General features: G+C 54.4%; 1 protein-coding gene across 6 annotated transcripts in view; it reads right to left on the reverse strand.

The window, feature by feature from the left end:
• Window positions 1-227: 227 nt before the first annotated feature.
• SLC45A3 (solute carrier family 45 member 3) overlaps window positions 228-18,768 on the reverse strand; it is a 42,888-nt gene continuing 24,347 nt past the window's right edge. For 3 of the 6 annotated variants that reach the window (XM_059717627.1, XM_059717628.1, XM_019477287.2), the window contains exons 2-5: window positions 13,038-13,473; window positions 11,886-12,713; window positions 9,651-9,916; window positions 228-5,748 (exon numbers count right to left, since the gene is read on the reverse strand). In XM_059717627.1, coding sequence (XP_059573610.1) covers window positions 5,311-5,748; window positions 9,651-9,916; window positions 11,886-12,713; window positions 13,038-13,209 — 1,704 coding nt within the window. In that variant the 5' untranslated portion in view covers window positions 13,210-13,473 and the 3' untranslated portion in view covers window positions 228-5,310. Of the gene's footprint in view, window positions 5,749-9,650; window positions 9,917-11,885; window positions 12,714-13,037; window positions 13,474-16,815; window positions 16,926-17,011; window positions 17,112-18,768 lie in introns of those variants that run through there. The other 3 variants (XM_019477281.2, XM_019477290.2, XM_019477286.2) reach the window with 3 other exon arrangements.

Raw genomic sequence — 18,768 nt, forward strand, 5'->3', positions numbered from 1 at the left:
CATGCTCCTGCTCAGGGCCCAGGAAGTGGGAGCAAGTGGGAAAGCCTGGCCATCATTTAGAGGGTCTCGTGCAGCTTTAGGGTTCTCCGTCACTTCCAGTACAACCAGGCAGAGGTGGATGCTGGTCCCCAGTTTCTGCAAACTCCAGATACTCCCAGTGGGTCGTGGAGGAAATGTGCTGACCCATCGCTTACCCCAAACGTTGCAATTAATGGAGCGACACACACTCTTGATCAAAAGCTTTTTATTTTCCCTCTGAATAAAATTTATAATATCCCTCCCTGCACGTGATACAAAATATTGACTCCGCTAAATAAATAAGACACGAATGTATTGCAGACAGCATATCGCCCTGAAGGAAAAACAGAACAGGACATCCTTTCCCAGATCCAGAGATTCGCATAACGGGAACTGGGAAGGACAGACACCTCCCCTCCCTTCCCACTGGGTCCAATAGCATTCCCTTTAAAGCCCCTATTTGGGAGGCTGAGAAGGGAGAGGGAGACCACAATATTCACCAGGGAGTGTCCAGAAATGGACCTGTCACCTGAGAACAGAGGAGCTTGCATGAACACCTGCCCCTTTCCTTGAAGGAGTTTGCTCCAGTGGACGTAGGTCATACAGCAAAATCCACGTCCTCCAGCGCTGCTTCTACGTACATGTAAGTTATAAGAGCAACAGGACATGGCAGAGGCTGCACTTGTGCTTACTAGGACACACTGAGGTCCCTCGCTCATCTGTGCCACGTCCCAGCCATAGGCAGCGGTTCTGTACCGAGCCACGCTGGCTTTTCCCAGGACATTTTGGGGTACCCAAAGCATGTACCTGATTGACCCCAGGATGGCTGTGAGCAAAAAAGGGCCTTTGCTAATTATGGACCACAAGGGATAGAGTTAGGAGAAGCAACCGAACCGCTGCAGCTATGAAGCAGCCTGGAGCAGGGCTTACGAAGCCTTTAGCGTTCCAGCTGCTGCTACTTTCTTGTCTGAACCACCAGCTGTTTTCTTTACCTGAACAACCTCTTCCTATAGCTTCCTCTGATCTTTCTCACGCCGTCTCTCAGTCTGGCACCCAGCAGCTCCGTTCACTCCCACACGATCATCAGCTTATTCACAAAAACAGCCCCATCGTCTAGGCGGCTCTGAGGAGGGGCTCCCTGGCTGAACCGGAGAGCCAGGGAGACCGGGCTGGGCCCAGAGCAGGATATAGGGAGGGGATATAGCACTAGCCCTGGGTGAAGTGCCGGGGTGCACACATTCGCCCAGCTCAGCTCTCCTTTCACAAGTAAACACGGCCACCTCCCCTGACATCATGTCTTGGCTACACGGGAACTGGCAATGCCTGTTCTGCAAACAGGACCTGCCCCTCCTGGGACTGGCCAGATCTGGCCATGCTACTGCAGACAAAGGCTGGGCTTGTCAGCTGGAGCCGGGCCTCCGACGCCTTTGGAAATGCCTGTCTATGCTATATTGGGGAAGAGAAGATAGAGGATTCACAGATTCCAGACGTTCAGGGCTGGAAGGGACCTCGGGAGATCATCGGGTCCAGCCCCCCAGCTCTGGGCAGGAAAGACTGCTGGGGTCACATAACCCAGGAGCTCCAGATTGTCCTACACAGGGCCAGGACCCAGGCACACTGGAAACAGGGCTTCATCTCTCCTCCACCTGTCTCTCAGACAGTTGGATGAGCCAGGGCACTCGGGGACCATCAACCTTAAGTGAAACACTTGCTCGGTCATTTAAATAAACCCACCCATGAGAGCACCCACCTTCTCTGAAAGGGGCTCAGCGCTTCTGGAAAACAAGCAAGCGAACGGCCACTTCCCTACCTACACCCAAGCATGGACTCAGTTTCTTGCTCAATGCTCGTTACACGTCAGTGCGTTCGTCTGGACGCCGTGAACTCTGAGCTGAGGCAATTCCTTTTTTGTCTCCTTAAGATTTCTCCTGCGGCTCTACGTCGATGGGGTCCTCCTGTACTTCCTGCCCTCATTTGTTCTGTGAGCGAGCAAGCACGCAACTCCCCCGCTTCCCCCCCAGAGACATCTGCATTGCAGTGTGTTAACCTGGCCGTGGTGAAGTGTCGCTGGGATTATCATTTGGAAAGGTTTTTAAGCCCCTTCATGCTCAAAGCAAATTTAAAAAAAAAAAAAAAGAGAGACGGAGAAAGAGCAGCTCGTTTGGGCAGTGTCTGCGGGCAGCAGGGGAGCCGGCTTCAGCTCTGGCGCCGAAAGCACCGTGTGACACAGCCTTGCCAAAACAGGAACACCTTGTCCTTCAGCAGAGCCTTCCACCCTAGGGCTCTGCCGTTCCCACGCCTCCGTCACACTGAAGGCACTTTGTCTCGCCCGGCCTGGGCAAGGCCTTGTCTTTTTTCACGGGTTGCTTTTGCTGGCTCGCAGCTCAGGCAATGAGGCACTGGGTTGCTCAGCCTGACCTTGGTTTCTGCCCACGCTGCAGGCACAGCTCGGGTTGCCGGGAGGGCCAAGGCCTGGGCTGTGGGCCATGCTCTTCACTCCCGCAGAGGCTCCTGTCCGTGCTGCAGCCGCACAGACTGCCCGTTGCACTGCTGAGAGCTCCCCTATTGCGTGCAAATCCTCAACCAAGGCTCTGATCCCCGCCAGACAAGCAGCACACAGTACCGCACCCTTTCTTCTGCCACTGGAGACCACTCTGGCTTGCAAGCTCCTGCTCTAAGCTACCCAGACACCATGATCCCCAGCACTGCAGGTGGACTGGAGTCTGCCAGCTGAGTTGATGCTCTGTGCTCTTGAGTCTGGGGGGTGGAAAAACTGCTGCAAACAGCAGAAGTGTCCAGGGGTGGACCTGGCTCTGAGGCAGGACGCACTGGAATGGAAAACTACATTTAAGGACCAAAGCCTCTGGTACCCCCAAAGAGAGAGGGTGGAAAGGGGGAGCCAGACAACCCGAGGTGCAAAACTGTGGGCACAAATGAGCACTGAGAGCCTCTTCCCTGCTTCTTGTGACTGAGGTAGCTCATGTACTGACCTTTAAAGTCCTATGGGTCATCCCAGCCCAGATGCACAAGTCTAATCAGTTTGTCCAGCACTGGCAGCAATGGGCTGTCCTGTTTCACAGCGGCACTGAGAGCCAGGGAAATACAGGGGGGACAGACTGGGTTTTAAATGAAGAGAGAGGGGAAAGTTCAAGGCGGGCTTGTTAAAAAATAATGAGAACAAGGCATCCTTCCCATGCAGCGGGACAGGGCACGGATAGGAAAGACACCTCAGAGCATTCGGTGGTGGGGTGGTCTGAAATGGGTAGAGACGGTGTCTAAGGATGGGGGATTTTTCCTTGAACTGCTCTCCCCAAAAGGCAGAGGTGGATGAAAGAAAAATGCAAGTGGAGGAAGCCACATATTCACACGCCCCTTTGCTCACTAGCCAAGTCTCTCACCTGGACCTCCTCTGTTCAAGCAAACTCTCTCCTTCCTTCCTTCCTCCCTCCCTCCCTCAAGAGGTCACAAAGAGGCTTCCTCACAGTCAATACCACCTCATCTGCAACTCAGTAATTGCAAAGACCGGTTACTCTAATGCATGATTAAATATGCATGAACTAGCAGATTCTATTTAAAACAACATACCAGTTGGAGGCAGGGGAGAGCCACGTCTACTCGCGCTTGAAAGGCTGGATGTGGGGTTTTGGTGGAGGAGGATGGAGGGGACTTAGAGGGGCACATTCCAGCAATTCACCCCACCCCACAAGTCCCCTACTGCATGGATGCCACCAGAAGATATCACTTTTGGGGCCGAGGACACAAATATCTATTGAGCGAGCAGGAGGGTCTCCCTGAGCCCAGGGAGCTGGTACACACAAGCGGAGCAGTTAATTCTAGAGAAGTCTCTGGGAGGCAAATTCACCCCCCAGTTGTATCATCAGGAGGCTGTACCTGAGGGCAGGATAATGGAGGAGCTTTGCATTGGCTTGGGGCAGACTGAGTAGGTAGGAACCCGGCTTCCACGCGCTTCCTACAGGAGTCAGGTCCATGGGTGTTATCATGGCTCCAGGAAATCTCCCCCACTGGGTTGTTGTGGGGCAACACGAGACGGAGGAAGCTGCAATTGCATCAGCAGTCACAGAAAACAAGGTGGGAAAGGGTCCTTCAGAGCTCATCTAGTCCAACCCCCTGCCCCGGCGGGGAGACTAAGCCATACCTGAACCATCCCTGACCAATACAGATCTCACCTGCCCTAAAGACTGCCGGCAACGGTGGCTCTCCAGCCTCTGCTTCTCATCAGTTCCCGTGCTTGCAGTGAGAAAGCTGTCAGATTTTAACCTCTAGGCTTCATGCAGGGCAGGGGTAGCAGGAAGGGGCACCACATAAACACAAGGCAAGCATGGGGGTCAGGGGCTAAGTGCTTCCAGCATCTGGGGAGCTCAGAGGACACCAGGACCCTCACATCCTGCCATGGATTATTGCACTTAACTGTAGGTTAATGGTCAGGCTAATGAGGTCTGACCCATGCTATAAAATACCGAGCAGGGGGCCTTGTGAACACAGCCTGTTTGCTGCCTCTGGCCAAGCCCTTTTATAAAGGCACTGCAGATCGGTGCCAGGCACTTTGGGTGCAGAAAGCAAAGAGCCCATTCAGAAGGGAGGCCTGGCTGTGCATCACTCCAGTGCTTGTAAGAGCAAAGGGATTAACAGAGGCAGCGAGGCGCGCACAGCCCCCACCGCAGCTCTGCTGGTCTCTGCCAGCGCCCTCACGCCAGCCAGCAGCCCCTCCGGGCAGCTCAGCCAACGCGGCAGAAACCTGAGCTCGCTCGGGCATGGGGCTTCCCTGCTACCTCTGCCAGCACACCCCATGCCACGCCTCCTCTACCCGAATATCCCAGTTCACACCAGCCAGAGGTGGGGATTTGGTTCAAAGCCAGGATAAGAACCTCCCCGCCCCGAGCAAGGCAGGGTTTCAGCTCCCCTCTTTGCAAAAGGAGTTCCCCCACACACATGCACACACAATGTCACTGCCCCTCCCTGCTGCTGAAGGCAAACACTCTTCCTTCCCCTTTGACCTCAGCAATCCTCTTTGGTGCTCCCTGTGCAGTGCTAGCCTTTGATAAAGGCACCATGCAGAAAGCACTGATGGTTGCAATGTCCTTCTTTATACACCTGAGATGAGCCCTGCATCCTCTCCGTTTCCACGTGCCCCCGGGGCAGCACAGTCAGGCTCCCTCAGATAGCACTAGAGATAGGGAGAAGGCACGAAACGTGGGGATTCCCGTAACATACAGCATAAGTGTGCACGTGCATCCGCCACCCCCGCACCCTCCTGCGTGCAAAAAGTCCTCGCTACGCGGAATACTTGGCCATATCGCTCTTATCGAAGACAACTTTGGTTGCAAAGTAAATGGCCACGAGGCCGAAGCCGGCGGCTGACACCATGTAGGCAGTCACTGACTGTGTAAACTGGACAACAGACCCCAGGATGAGGGACGGAACAACCTGAGAGAGGAGGAAAGCACTGTCCAGAATAGCCAGGTCCAGGCAGATCCCTCGGCCGGGTGCTGCAGAGTCCGGATCTCCCACCATCATCATAAGCGAGACCTCGCAGGGGGAGCTGACGCACAGGGCTGAGCTGGGAGCCGCCGGGGAGGAGAAGAGGCCCCCGGCGTGGCCATTCTGGTAGGGCAGCTTCTGGCTGGAGAGAGGCCCTTTGGGGAAGCCCGTTTTCATGTCCAGCTGAGCAGCATCCTCCTCCTCTTTGCTTTTGTACTTATGCAAAAATACCTGAGGTTAAAAAAATGGAGACAGAGGGAAGGTGAGAAACCCCGAAGGGCAGGAAAGACCTGGCGAGCCAGAGAACGAGGCAGGCTGGCCCCGTCCCAGCACTTGCACAAGGCACTGGGAGGCCTGGTCAGACCCTGCCTTGCTCCAAGCTGTGCCAGCTTCATGCATCTCAGGTCAGGCTCGGCTAAAGGGGATGCTATCTGCAGAAAGCCCCAGCCACAGCAGCAGCTCCCCGAGGCAGGCCTGGCTGGCAGGGCCGTCCCTGTCTGGTCTCAGGTTCAAAGTGACCCTGACCTGCTGCAGTAATCTGTCTGCTCAGCGTGATGTGTGACCGCTACAGGGAAGCATATCAGACCCATGTTCTGCAGCGCGGGCGTCTTGCTCCGAGCCCCGACCGATCACAAGACTGTGAGAGAATCAGGTTGTGCAGAACAAACCAGATGCTAGTGTGGGCACAGCAGCTCCCTGGACCTCACTGACATGGCTCCCAACTCACCCTGGAGTAGAGAGGAGACCCAGGCACCTTGACCTCTCCTCCCTGCAAATGCTTACTTTCATACAGCTCTGTTAGCAGCAGCCCCATGAGTTTGGCAGACATGTCTGCAGAAAGAAAAGCAGACGACACTGCCTCCCAGGGCTACAGGAGTCCTATTTATGAAGGGCTTTTGGGAAGAGAAGCTAGGGGAAGGGAGAGAACAGTTCCAGTGTTGATAAAGCAGTGACTCAAAGCCTTTCTGCTGCACGCCCTAGAGAGCACCTGAACTGCTCAGGCATGGCTCACACCGGCTCCAGATCAGGTGACGGGGGTGGGTTTTGGTGCCATTGTTCTGCAAAAGCAGAGAGTCTAATTTATGCTCCTCAGCTAGGAACGCAGCCAGGCAGACGAGACAACTGTGGCCCCGAGCTTGTATCACTGCAAATCCATAGCAAGTAGGTGCCTCATTGAAGTTAACAGCTTTTGAAGCAACACCCCGAGAGTGAGCCTGCTTCCAGCGCACTCACTGCCTTAATCCAGGTTAACTCTCAACTGCAGACAAGTCCATGCAGTTCCCAGGACAGGTCTGTAACACCGCCGGCTGCCATCTGTGATGCTGCTCTGGACAGTCTAGAGCTGCGCAGGGGCCCTATGGAGCCGGGCAACTTCCTGCAACAGGTACCCATGGGTCCCTCACTGCAGAGCCCCTGCAGCTGGTTAGTTAAGCTGCTAGGGAGAACAGGGTAAGGAGCTCCAGTGCAAAGAGGTCAGGCCCTGGAGAAGCCAAGCAGCATCTTCAGGACCAGCTCCCTGGGCTTCTGAAGTGACAAGCAATTAGGCTAGGGCACTAGATTGGTACTCAGGGGACATGGGTCCTTCCCAGCTCTGCCAGATATTCCCTGTGTGATAATGGACAGGCCATTCCCTCCAGGTCTCAGTTGTCTGTCTGTAAAATGGGGAAAATAGTCCTTCCTTTCCTCCCACCCTTTGTCTGCAGTGTCTCCTGTAAGAACAGCCCCTTACTGTGCATATACAGAGCAACTAACACAATGCCCAAATCTCAGCTGAAGCCCTCTATAAACTACTTTACTGCCAATAACAGTCACATGCAACAAAAGAAATTGCTGGGAAAGCCCTGCTTGCCCGAGAAAGCCAAGCCATTTTACATTGGACATATCTGGTGGTGGGCATGGCAGGGAACCAAGAACATGCTAACCCATTTTCCACACAATGGGCCAAAACAAGCCAGGAGAAAGAAAGCACCTGGTTGAGAGAGGGGAAAAAATGGTTCTGGGAGCACAGGGCTCAGATTTGATTGCTTGAAAAACCCAGCAATTCTCCTCTTCCATACACAACAGAAAGGGATACAGGGAATGACTGCAGAACTACCATGCCAGGATGTACAGGCAGCCCTGCCAAGCTCGGTACCACCACGGAGCTATTGGCAGTTGTCTGGACCTCACCTGGCTATTTGTGAACACCCCCAGTGGTGCATTGTTCACTAGCTACACTCCATTAACGTGGCCCGAGGCCATGGCTGGACCTCTGCAATGCGGTTGTTTCAGATCCATGCGCAGATTCAAGCGGTTGAGAGCCTTGAAAACTAAGCTCTGGCATGTCTGTCAGTGCTCCAGACCCCTCACACTCAACGCAGAGTGATCCAAGAAGCCTGCTCAGCTCCTTCAAAGGCACAGGCCTTCTTCTTGCTCTGGCTATGCCAGGATTAGGGTGTAAAAGGTGCACCTGTTTTAACACACACACACCTGTGAGAAGTCTGGTGCAGACAAGGCAATGGTTTCTTCAACATCAGAAGTCTTGAGGTTGGACCAAGCCTGCTTAGCGCACCTTAAATGTGACATGCCTTGTGTACACTGGATGTTCAGGTGTATGTGTCAGACTACGCGCATCTTTCCTCCTACTCTTCGCAGGGCTTCTCCGCTCCTATTAATGCAGCGACAATTGAGGGCATGCATGAGAAGAGACTGACTTACGCAGTCTGTGTGGGAGAAGCTGCCGCTGGGGTTAGTCTTGCAGGCTTTCGCTAAGGAGTCCACACAACGCTGGAGTGGCAGCTGTCTGGGACCCCCTCTTGGTGACTCACTTCAGGAGAAGCACAGAGGCAGGAAGGAAGGGGGACAAGAAGCAGGAACAGAAGGAGGACAGAGGGCGAGAAGCAACGGTAGAATTAAAACAGTCAAAAAAAGGACAGGGGAAACGGGTATGAAAGAGGTAGATAACAGTTTGCGGAAGTTTTGGAGGAGGTGGCGTCTTCACCTGGGGGCCCGTTGCAGACCACAAACAAGTAGTGGGAGTAGGGAGGTGCAATGTCAGGACTAACTCTACCAGCAGGTTCATTAATTCTGGTGCCCACATCCTTGGCATGATGGTGTTTTCTCAGCAGCATTTTGGGAACGTTGTTGGCCACCCTGCAGAACACCAGGAAGCTGGCCAAGGGAATGCCCGCAGGGGATCTCAACACCAGGCTTTTAGTTCATCTAAGAGGAGCTGGCCTGGCTGCCCTCCAAACCCTTCTCTAGTGCGCCAGGAAGTTCAGTGCATATTGGAAGGAGGCGCTTGGAAGCATTCGCTCTACGTGACCATCTGGGGGTCTGTGGTCAAAGCTCCCAGTTCTTTTAACCCCATAGCAAGCTGCCTGCCACTGGGGGGAAAAGGGGGTCTCTAAAGCCACAAAAATGTTTCGTTTCAAATGCATGAGAAGCTCCCGCCGGCATTAGCAGCCTTGTATGAATAAGGTGCAAGGAGGCAGAGCCTGCGATTTCAATCACTGGTTTCAAGTACAGCCTGTTTTTGCTTAAAGCCCCAGCTCTGGGGCAGATGTGGGCCTCAGCTCTCCTTTTAGGTCACAGGGGTGCAGGCAGCAATAGGGGCAGGGCAAATAAAGAAGCTGATTTTCATAATCAATGGCTGTCTCCCGAGTATTCAGGACACGATTCATGATTTGGGCAATGTCACAATGGGAACTTGGGTGCAGACAAAGCACTGGGAAGCTCTAGGGAACATGGTTCAATTTCCACTGAAGCATCAAAATGTAGTGGGGACAAGACACGTCCTACAGAAACCTGCAGTTCCTCCACTCCCACGCAGCGCTGCATGGATACTGGGCGGCTGGTTGTGGAGGGAGGGAAGGGCTGGAAACACGACTTCTCGCTTTACAAACCCAACTAAATGGGGCCCAATTTCACTAACCCCACCAAAGTCGGCAAGGTCCAGGTGGGTGGCCCCTGAAGGACCTTCTCCCTAGTTGCAAGGCCTAAAAATGGAAACGCTGGGGCTGGGTGCACCTCATTCCAGCTTCGGGCTGAGTTGAGCCGAGCTGCAGCTCCTGCGGGTGGCTTCCAGCAGGCAGACCGCTCAGCCTGGCATCTCGGCTATATGCCACCCCCCTGCCTCCGGCAACAGTGCCCACCTGCTTGTCGTGATGGTACAGCGAAGCCAGTGTGTACGGCAGGATCTGGAGCGCAGAGAAGGTGAATCCCGTCAAGGCGGCCGAGAGGGTGACGATGAGGACACTGCGGGAAAGGCACACGACGAAGGCAGCCAGGGGGAAGAAGGTCACGCTGGCCAGATAGACCGCCCGCGTCCCAAACTGCTTCACCATGCGGTCCATGATTGTCGAGAAGAAGGTGGAGGTGACACACTGCAGGAACAGGCCCAGGCTGCCCATGCGCACACCTGGGAACAGACATGAGGGGAGGGTGGTGGAGATGCACAGCACAGCGTACCCTCCCTGAGCCTGCCTGGCTTGCAGAAAGCCAAATGGCTCCGGGGCTCCCTTCCTTCCCCAATTCTGGAGGGCAATGGCAGGCTGAGGGCCCTTCTGCATTGCTGCATAGAGGCTGGCCCATGCCAGCACAAGATCATGACAGCCCAGGGACCAGAGTGCAGGCTTCCAGAGCCCATTCAGCCCTCAGGCTCTCTGCTGAGGTTGCTGGTGAAGGACCCCCTGCTAATGCCACTGAGACCCCAACCTGCTCAAGGGGGAAAGGGAGCATTTCCCAATGGAGAAGCAGCTGCTGGGCACCCACAGGCCCCACTGAAAGGCAATGCAAGCTGGGTGCATAATTCCCATCCCTGCCTTTGAGAAGCTCCCCTGAAAATCCCTCCTTGGAACCCCTCCATGGCCTGTGCATGAACCAGGATGTGGCATCAGATCCAAAAGCAGCAACAAAACCCAAGGAACAAAGAGTGGGTTTAAGTTGGTGAAAAAACCCAGGTGCTGGCACAGGGCAAGACATCCGCTTGCCTCTCTGCACGTCCAGCCTGGACCTCTCTCTTGGCAGAGGCGTGTGGGATTACAGGTACCTCCACCATTAACTCTTTGGAGCAGGGACTCTCACTGACAGCCTGTCTGCCCTGGGTGTAGCACAGCGGGGCCCAGAAACAGCTATTGCAGCATCAGCGTTAAATCAGAATTAAGCTCCGAGCTGAACAGACATTCATACGGGACAGAGAGACAGTGAACTGTCAAGTCTGGGGAGACAACAAATGGAAAGCCAAAAGGCAAGATACACAACCGAAGCCTGGTGGAGGATGAGGGGGACAAGGGGGGAAATATATTTAGAGGGCCAAAAAGGCGAGGCCAGAGAGCTGAGGACATGTGCCCAGGGGGAGCGCAGTGTGCGGGCAGTGCAACGAGGGTGCCCAGCCAGGGGGACATCCCTAGTGCAGCCTGGCTCCCTACAGTCCTGCTTGCCCTCGGCTCTCCAAGTGGCGAGCCGACATTTGCCACCAGTGGTTTACAGAAGGGGAAAGCGAGGCGAAGCAGCGGTGGAGGGAACTGCGGAGATGCAGCATGCTATCTCCTGGACCGCTTTGCCTCTCCAGAAACCAGGCACCAGTCAGCGTCCCCTTCCACGTGGCTCTGCTGCTCAGGTCAACAGTGCAGAGGAGGACAACCCTGCCATAACGTTCCCTGCCTAGGGAGTTCCTGGCTCCATGTTATCTCTGCAGGATGCTGAAGCCAGCAGCCCTCTTGCCCTTTTTATCTGTGTTTGCAAAGCTAACAGTGTTTTCAGGGATTCACTGCAGTTCCCACGGCCGGAGGGGGAGGGACCCTCCTCTGCACGTTGCTCTGAACGTGCTGTCCCTTAGCCCCACTTCCCGGGAGTTTGCACAAAGTCAGCAGATTGATCTTCGCTGAACTTCAGAAATACTCCTGACTATCCCCTCAATGCTCAGGCACTAAACAAAGGCCATCATGGTTTGGATGTGGCTGTAGCTCCCCTCCACAGAGGGATGTGGGGTGCTGCAATGGAGGGTTTTTTCATAGAGAAACTCCAGTTCATCCTAATGGTGCCTGGGAGCTGGAGAGGGACACACAAGAAGGTTGGTTTGGTCTTGCAAGCCCTAAGGAGAGTGAACCTGGCTCTCAGCTCTGCTCACCACCTCTGCGTAAAAATTTCAACAGGTAAGAAATGAGAGAGCCATTTACCCAGCTCTGAGATCTGGGATGCTATGAAGAGTTAATTAGACCTGCCTCTCAAGTGGGGAGGCTTGCATAGGTGATTTTGGTCTGGGAGACTCCCACGCCAATTAGAGACCCCTGGGAACAGACCGCTGACCATGGAACCCCTCTCCAACCCCATCTAAACGGCTCCGCTCTCCCACCCTCGAACATGAAGGCAGCTGGCTCATTTCCTACCTTCGTCATAGTGACGTCTGGCTTCCGTGCCTGGCTTGGCCCTGGGAACCCCCTGGTACAGCCTTTCCCCAACGAAGTCCGTGTAAAACAATGTGAACGTCATGAAGGCCATCCAGCTGCACAGCTCGGCCACAAAGAGCCGCTGGACCACCTTGGGGATGCGGCAGCAGAGGCCGTGCAGCCGCGGGACCAAGGTGCAGAGGTTCCTCACGGCTTGCACCATGTGCCTCGCTTGCAGGAGGCTCTTGGAGACTCGGCAAGAGCAGCAGCTGGGAGACGAGGGCCTGGGGGAAGAGTCCTTCAGTGCGGGACCCATCAGAGTGTCCGTCCGTGCTGCTGCCTCTTCGGTCACAAAGAGGGTGGCCAGGACGCAACCAAGGAAGATGATGGCAAGGAGGCTAAAGAGGCACTTCTCCTGTCCCCCCAAGTAAGGGGCCAGGAAGCTACCGTCCCAGTCAATGGCTGGAAGGAGGTAGCCGATGCAGCCGCCCAGGCTGACCATGAAGGCGTACATGGAGAAGGCCTGCCGGCAATTGTCAGGCTCCTGGAAGAGGTCCGAGAGCAAGGCCTCCAAGGGAGTGAAGCAGACCTGGCCGCAGAAGTCCAGCAAGCCAATGCCTAGGATGAGGAAGGCGATTTCCAGGGGGCGGGCATCGAGGGCAAAGAGGCCTGCCAGGTGGTTGGCATGGGGGATGGTGAAGAGGCTCAGCAAGACCCCCAGGCACAGGACCCAGATGAAAGGCCGCCGCCGGCCGTAGCTGCTCTGCCAGTGGTCACTGGCGGATCCGATCAGCGGGACGAAGACCAGGCCGAGGACAGGCCCTATCCCTGGAACGGAGACAGGCATGGTGTTACAGAGGAGCATGTGGGCATGGGATCAGCACTGCTTTAAGAGCCCGGGTGAGAGGCAGGGTCAAAGTTTTCACAAGTGACTAGCAACTCTGGGAGCCTGAGCGTTAAGGGACACCTTAAAAGATGCCCCCACTTGCCAGGAGAGGCTGAGCGCTCGTTTTCTGAAAACGGGGTCCCTTCACAGGGTCTCAGGTTGGGAGCCTGCCATCACTAGTCACTTGTGAAGGAGCAAACCTCTGCTTCCCGATCTGCCCCCGCCCTCAGAAACTGCAGGAAGGGTGAGAGTAAGAAGCCACCTACCCAAAACCATGGTCATGAACTTCTCCTCCACACCCACTTCCAGCAAGAGTGGGGGCACATAGGTGATCCCGGCAGCCAGGCAGACCTCCAGTCCGAACGTCAGGGAGTTGACTAGCAAGAGCTGAGCCCTGCGGCTGTGGAAGAGCATGCTGACCCACGCTTTCTGAGCCATGCTGCCCCCGTGCTCCTTAGTTTTAGACGGCTAAGTCAAGAGGACAGCAGCGTTGCAGCCGGCATTCCCCACAGCCAGACCCTAAGGTCTGGGGTCTCCCTTCCAGGTCCAGTGGAGAGACACTGGCTGCCATTTCTGTCGGCAGCAATCAAGCCGTCTCTTCTTCTGCCTTCTCTTGGAAGATGCGGTCACTGCAATGCAGAGTCCAGGCTCGGGTGGGCCAGCTTCAGACTCCAGGTCTCTCCCTCTGCTTTACACCCTGCACTGTGGAGAAGGGAGAGAGCTCATTGGAAAGGACAGCCATCCACACATCACCTATGCGAGTTCTTCCTAAGGGGTCCAAAGCCACAGAGCGAGTTCCTCGCACCCCTGAAGCGCCACAGGGAAAGGAAAAACCTAGTGCACAGGGATATCCCCGGTGTACAGATTACATGGAGCGGCCTTTGCTGGCAGCATCACTACTCCAAGGTCACGGGGCCAGGTTCACAGAGCTGCCAACCCCTGGAAGGCTCTCCCCCTTCACCGTCACTCACTCCCCCTGTTCCTCTCTCCATGGTTTGCCTGGTAGCGGCACCCACTGCTGTGCAAACACAGCACAATCCCTGCCCCAAAGAGCTTACATCTAAACTCATTTCTTTAGGCCCCATTCACAGCATTAGCCACCAAGCCCTTTCTTTCCCACGCTTGGGCGGTGTAGCCTCCGTTTTCACCCACATCATTTCCCCACCTCTCTCGAGCAGTAGGTGCAGCTCAGCAGCTCCGATGAAGCCTCCTTTGTTTCACAGACAAACCTGACCCAGTTTAACCTCCTCTGCCAGTGCGTGGCAATCACCTTAATCATGAGTACGACATCTGAGCTGACATCACCCATTGAGTCGCCTGTTTTCTGTGTCCTCTCTCACGTGCCAGAGTGATCGCAACGGAGATGGGCACTTTAAACACCCCTGGAAGGTCTCATGGCAAGTTTGCTAACTAGGTGCCTATGTGACCCCTACCAGGGTGGCATAAGGTCTGCTGAATATTTACTCGGGCATCACAGCACTCAGGGGGATGTGGGTATAATAGCTCCCCAGGTCATAGAAGGCGTACAAAATTAAGTAGCCTACCCAAGCAACACCCCAGGGAGTCTACAACAGAGCTGGGTATCACCCCAGGTGTCCCCAGGAGACAAAGGAGTGTTGAAAAGACCCAGTGAAGAATTACCCCTGGAAGAAGCAGAGGTAAACTCCACAGCTGTAAGCTCCACTGCTTTAGGTGTCATCTGCCCACACCAGTCCCGGGGTAACTGCTTGCAGGCTACTACCTGCTCCCTTACCACCTAGCATGAGACACAGTAATAGCCTCCGACTCCAGGACAGCTTCACATCTGCCCTTTCCAGATCGTGGTGTCATTTATAGCAGTTGAGGCTTCCTCTATTTCAGAGGTGTCAGAGAGATGGCCTACTGGCCAGCTCTCACCCACGGAGCCCTATAATCCGGCCTGCACCCCCGGCAGCCTGTAGAGCAACCAGGGAAGAGGCTTGTCTTTCACCCCTCCTCGCTTTCTGGGTTCTCTCCATTAAGTCTCATTTGCCAAAGAGGGAATGGAGTCCAGAAGTGTCTCCGAGGTCAATGCTTGTCCTGAATTCAGCTTCCCAACAAAACAAGACCACGCCTGGCCCCTTCCAGGCCACATTCCTGGGTGGGAGGAAGGAGAAAAGCAGCTCATTCCAGGGCTGTGCTGGGCAGCTGGACTGCTGCACCGCGTTTGCAAAGGATCACCCCACAGTGAGGGGTATGGGTCAGGGATCCTGCTGTAGCCCTGGGTAAAACCCTGTGCATGAAACTGCCCCATGGTGCTCTCCCTTCGCACATCCATTCGGACTATCCACCTGGGCAAGCACTACACAGTAGGCAGAGGGGGTTGAGAAGCCTTTTTGGATAACAGGGCCAGAAGAGCCATTGGCCCTGGGGATGCCCTGATAAAGCTTTACAGGTACGCAAACATCATTTCCAGCTTCTCCTTGCCACTGAAGGAGGAGCCTCTTCTCTCAAGCTAGGTACGGACATTCAAAAAGCCGGAGGTGGAATCAATCTAAGTAACGCGGTTTTCTGTAAGCGGCATAGTTTAGACTGGTAGCAAACAGACCACACATTCGCCCTTTGGAGAAGGCCTCAAGTCTTAGATCAGGTTCTGCCATGTTTAAACCGGTCTGTGTGCCGAACTTCTGTTCTGTTGCAGGTGCAGGCCAGTCTGTGTGCACCAAACTCCTGTTGTTATGGGTACAGACTGGTTTACAGTCACTTATCCCAGTAAAAGTGTGATGTCTGTGCCTAGCCCCAGGGTTAAGAAGTTTGCGGGCTGTCATTTGCATCCTACTCATAATTAACACCAAGCGCTCTCTCCCCTCTCCCGGATCTCTCCTGACTCACTCTCCAGCCCCCACACCTCCCCAGGGTTTCATGAGTTTATGTTCTATCTTTATTTTTCATGAGCTTTCTTCGAAAATTATATAGGAGGATGACCCAGACTGCCCCAGGATGACAGAAAGAAATAGAAAGACCCGCACTGTGTGCTGAGAGCAGGTCGACTGCTCTGCTTTGGGGCGGGAAGTAAGGCACTGCACCTAGTAAGGGACACCCCTGGGTAGACCCCATGCTCATATGGCTCCCTTGAGTGCAGGGGGGATCCCACCCGTGGGTAAGGGTGCTCCCATCTACAGCCACCATAACCCAGGGCTTCAGTGCTTGCCTCCAACACCTCTGAACATCAGCCACTTTTCACAGCCAGATACATGGAGACATACACAGAGAGGCTGTACATGACTGGCCTGAAGTCAAACAGCAAGTTAGCTGGGAATAAAATCCAAATGTCTTGCTCTAGCAACTAGATGCTTCCTAAAAGGGGAAAATCCAACAGCTCCTCCGGATGGGATATGCTGAACGTGTCGGAGACAAACAAGCAACCCTAATGCCTGCGGCAGAAATATGACCCTCTCGGATATAAAGCCCCAGGCCAAGCTCTGTGCCTTTGCAACGGGCAGCATTGTGACCAAAGCCCTCCACGGCCAGCAGTAAGAGCCGGGCTCCTACGCTGCAAGTTGGGACAGGCTCTCTGCGACTGCACATGAATGGGGCTGTCCATAATAGACACAGTCCAGGGGGATGTGAGGTGCACGCTGCAGACCCAAATGCACAGGTGCCTTAAGGCACAGACTTAAAAAAAAAAATAAATAAAATAAAATAAAATAAAATAAAATAAAATAAGAAGTTCTCACTTTAAGAAAGCATCTCACTCTTGCCAACCTCCCACTCCATCCCATGGACTAAAGCAGAGGGTGGGGTGGTGGCTCTGCCTGCCCTAGCACTTCAGGACAAGTCAGGGAGGTTTCATCTCTTGCAGCAGCAGAGAAGAGGTTTCCCTTCCCACCTCAGGCTCCCATTCAACTTGCTTAAGAAAATTAAGCCCAGCGTATCCTTCAGCAAGAGCCAGCGCACGGCACAGATCGCAGACAGCGACCAGACTGCAGGCAAAGCTGTGAGAGAGCGCGAAGCCTTTGCTGTTTAAAATGCACCTCGCTCAGGCATCCGTTAGCCTCCTCTGCTTATTAGCCTGCAGTGAAATACCTGTTCCTTTTGATCACAGAGGATCACATAAAAGACTTGCTTAACTGGAAAGGACTTGCCATGAAGCCTGGAAAAAAATAAAGCAGAATCAAAGCACTGAGCTGGCAAGGGGAAAAAAAACCCAACCACTTTGGAAACCCTGCAAGAACCAGCCCTAACCCCCAAAAGGATGCGTGCAACAAAACTTGAGACTTACTTCTTCCAAGCAGAGAAACCAACAGGTGAACTCCCATCTTCCTACCCTGCAGCAGCCTGGTTCAACAAAGGCAGCCTGCCCCAGACAGAGCACACTGGCTGAATAGGTACTTAAGTAGGGTTTGCAGTCAGGGAGAGGTGGGGCCAGGCCGTTGGCACACACACCGCATTTGGTTTCAGGGCCCTCCCTGCCTCTGATCTTACTCACAACACAGAAGAGCTATAGCATATTATTAGGATCGTGGTGCCAGAGTCTTTGCATGTAGGCAGCGTACAACCATCCACCTATGGTGCTGATGCTGTGGAGGACACTGCTCTTCTGCATAAAGTTCTGCAGAGATGGACTCGGAAGCAAACCCCGCACCCATTCAGAAGCGGATCCCTGAAATTCATGTGCAAGCTGTGTGCCCAGGATCTGCTCCAGCAGTAATACTCAGCATCCTTCCTCCCTCCACCTCCAAGCACTCTGGGCTAGCAAGAAAGGTTTGACGTTGCTCCTGTTTCACATCTGATGCTGACATGTCACGTCAGCTGGAGTGACAGAAACCCGGTACATCACAGGATCCCCGTGCCTTGCTACAACCTGCTCGCACGTGCCTGAAAGACGAGGACTACAGTTGGCCCCTAATGCTGCAGCTCTTCCCTGCAAATGGATCCACGGTGTGGTTCTGCTCACGAGCAAGAGCTGGTAGGATGGGAGCGAAGCAAGTGTCCTACCTTCCTGCACCTCTCTCTCACAGCTGAAAAGGAGCTACTTGTCCAGGCAGTGGAGACAGGTTTATTACACGGTATTATTTTTAAAACAATGAGATGTTCTCTTTAGTATGCAGGTGCCAATTTGGCTTGAAATAACAGTCCCAGCTGAGACAGGCACTTATTTTAGCTGTCTAATCTCCACCGGGGCAGGGTAGCTGGCAGACCATGAAGGGCTAAGTTCAACTCTGCTGCTTTTCAGAAAGATCCAGGCAGCGGTCCAAAGGAGCTACCACCACAGGGAGAGCCAGTGCCTAACACATGTTTGGAGGCCCATCATATCACAGTGAAGTGGCGCACCAAATAACACTGCTTCTTTCCGGAGCCCTCGCTCTTAGTTGGCGGGGTGGCTGGTCCAGACAGGGTTGGAGATGAGGACCTAGGTCCCATTCTCTCCTCTGTGACCTTGGCAAGTCACTTCCACATCTGGGAAGTAGGGACAGGACTTAGCCCAGTGAAAGGCTCTGTAAAGGAGCTCTGAGGGATGACATCCAGTTTAGGAAAAGCAGGCTTCCCCTTCAGCACGACCCTTCCCAGGTTTCAGTGCAGAGCTGCTGAACAAAGCCACGTGCTGGGTCTTTAGCGCAGTAGGGTGCAGCGTAACCAGGGTGTCACGGGGTGCCACCTTTTCCCTGCTTTGCCATTCCACCACCCCCGAGACTCTCACAACCTTTAAACCAAGATTGCCAAGGGGTGGGTGGAGGTTTCTAAACCTACCAGCTGGACTAGGAGCAGCTTTTTTCCTCTCCCACAGAGAAACAACAGACCAACTCGCCAAGGCCTCCTCACCTGGTAACCAGGTAGGTAGGCGGGTCTCGCTGCAAGATGAAGGGAGGGAGCCAGGGGGAAACTGGCTTGCTGGCCAGACAAAGGGAACGCGGTGGAGGTGGCCAGGGATCCGTTCCACCTGCAGAAGCAAAGCAGGCTGAGCCCGGATGCTTGGCATTCCTGCCGTCCCAAACTCTCCCTTCAGCCTTTTTTTCCCTCTCCCACTTCATGCACTCG

Source organism: Alligator mississippiensis, chromosome 14 (genome assembly GCF_030867095.1).
Source record: "Alligator mississippiensis isolate rAllMis1 chromosome 14, rAllMis1, whole genome shotgun sequence".
Classification (NCBI taxonomy): Eukaryota; Metazoa; Chordata; order Crocodylia; family Alligatoridae; genus Alligator; species Alligator mississippiensis.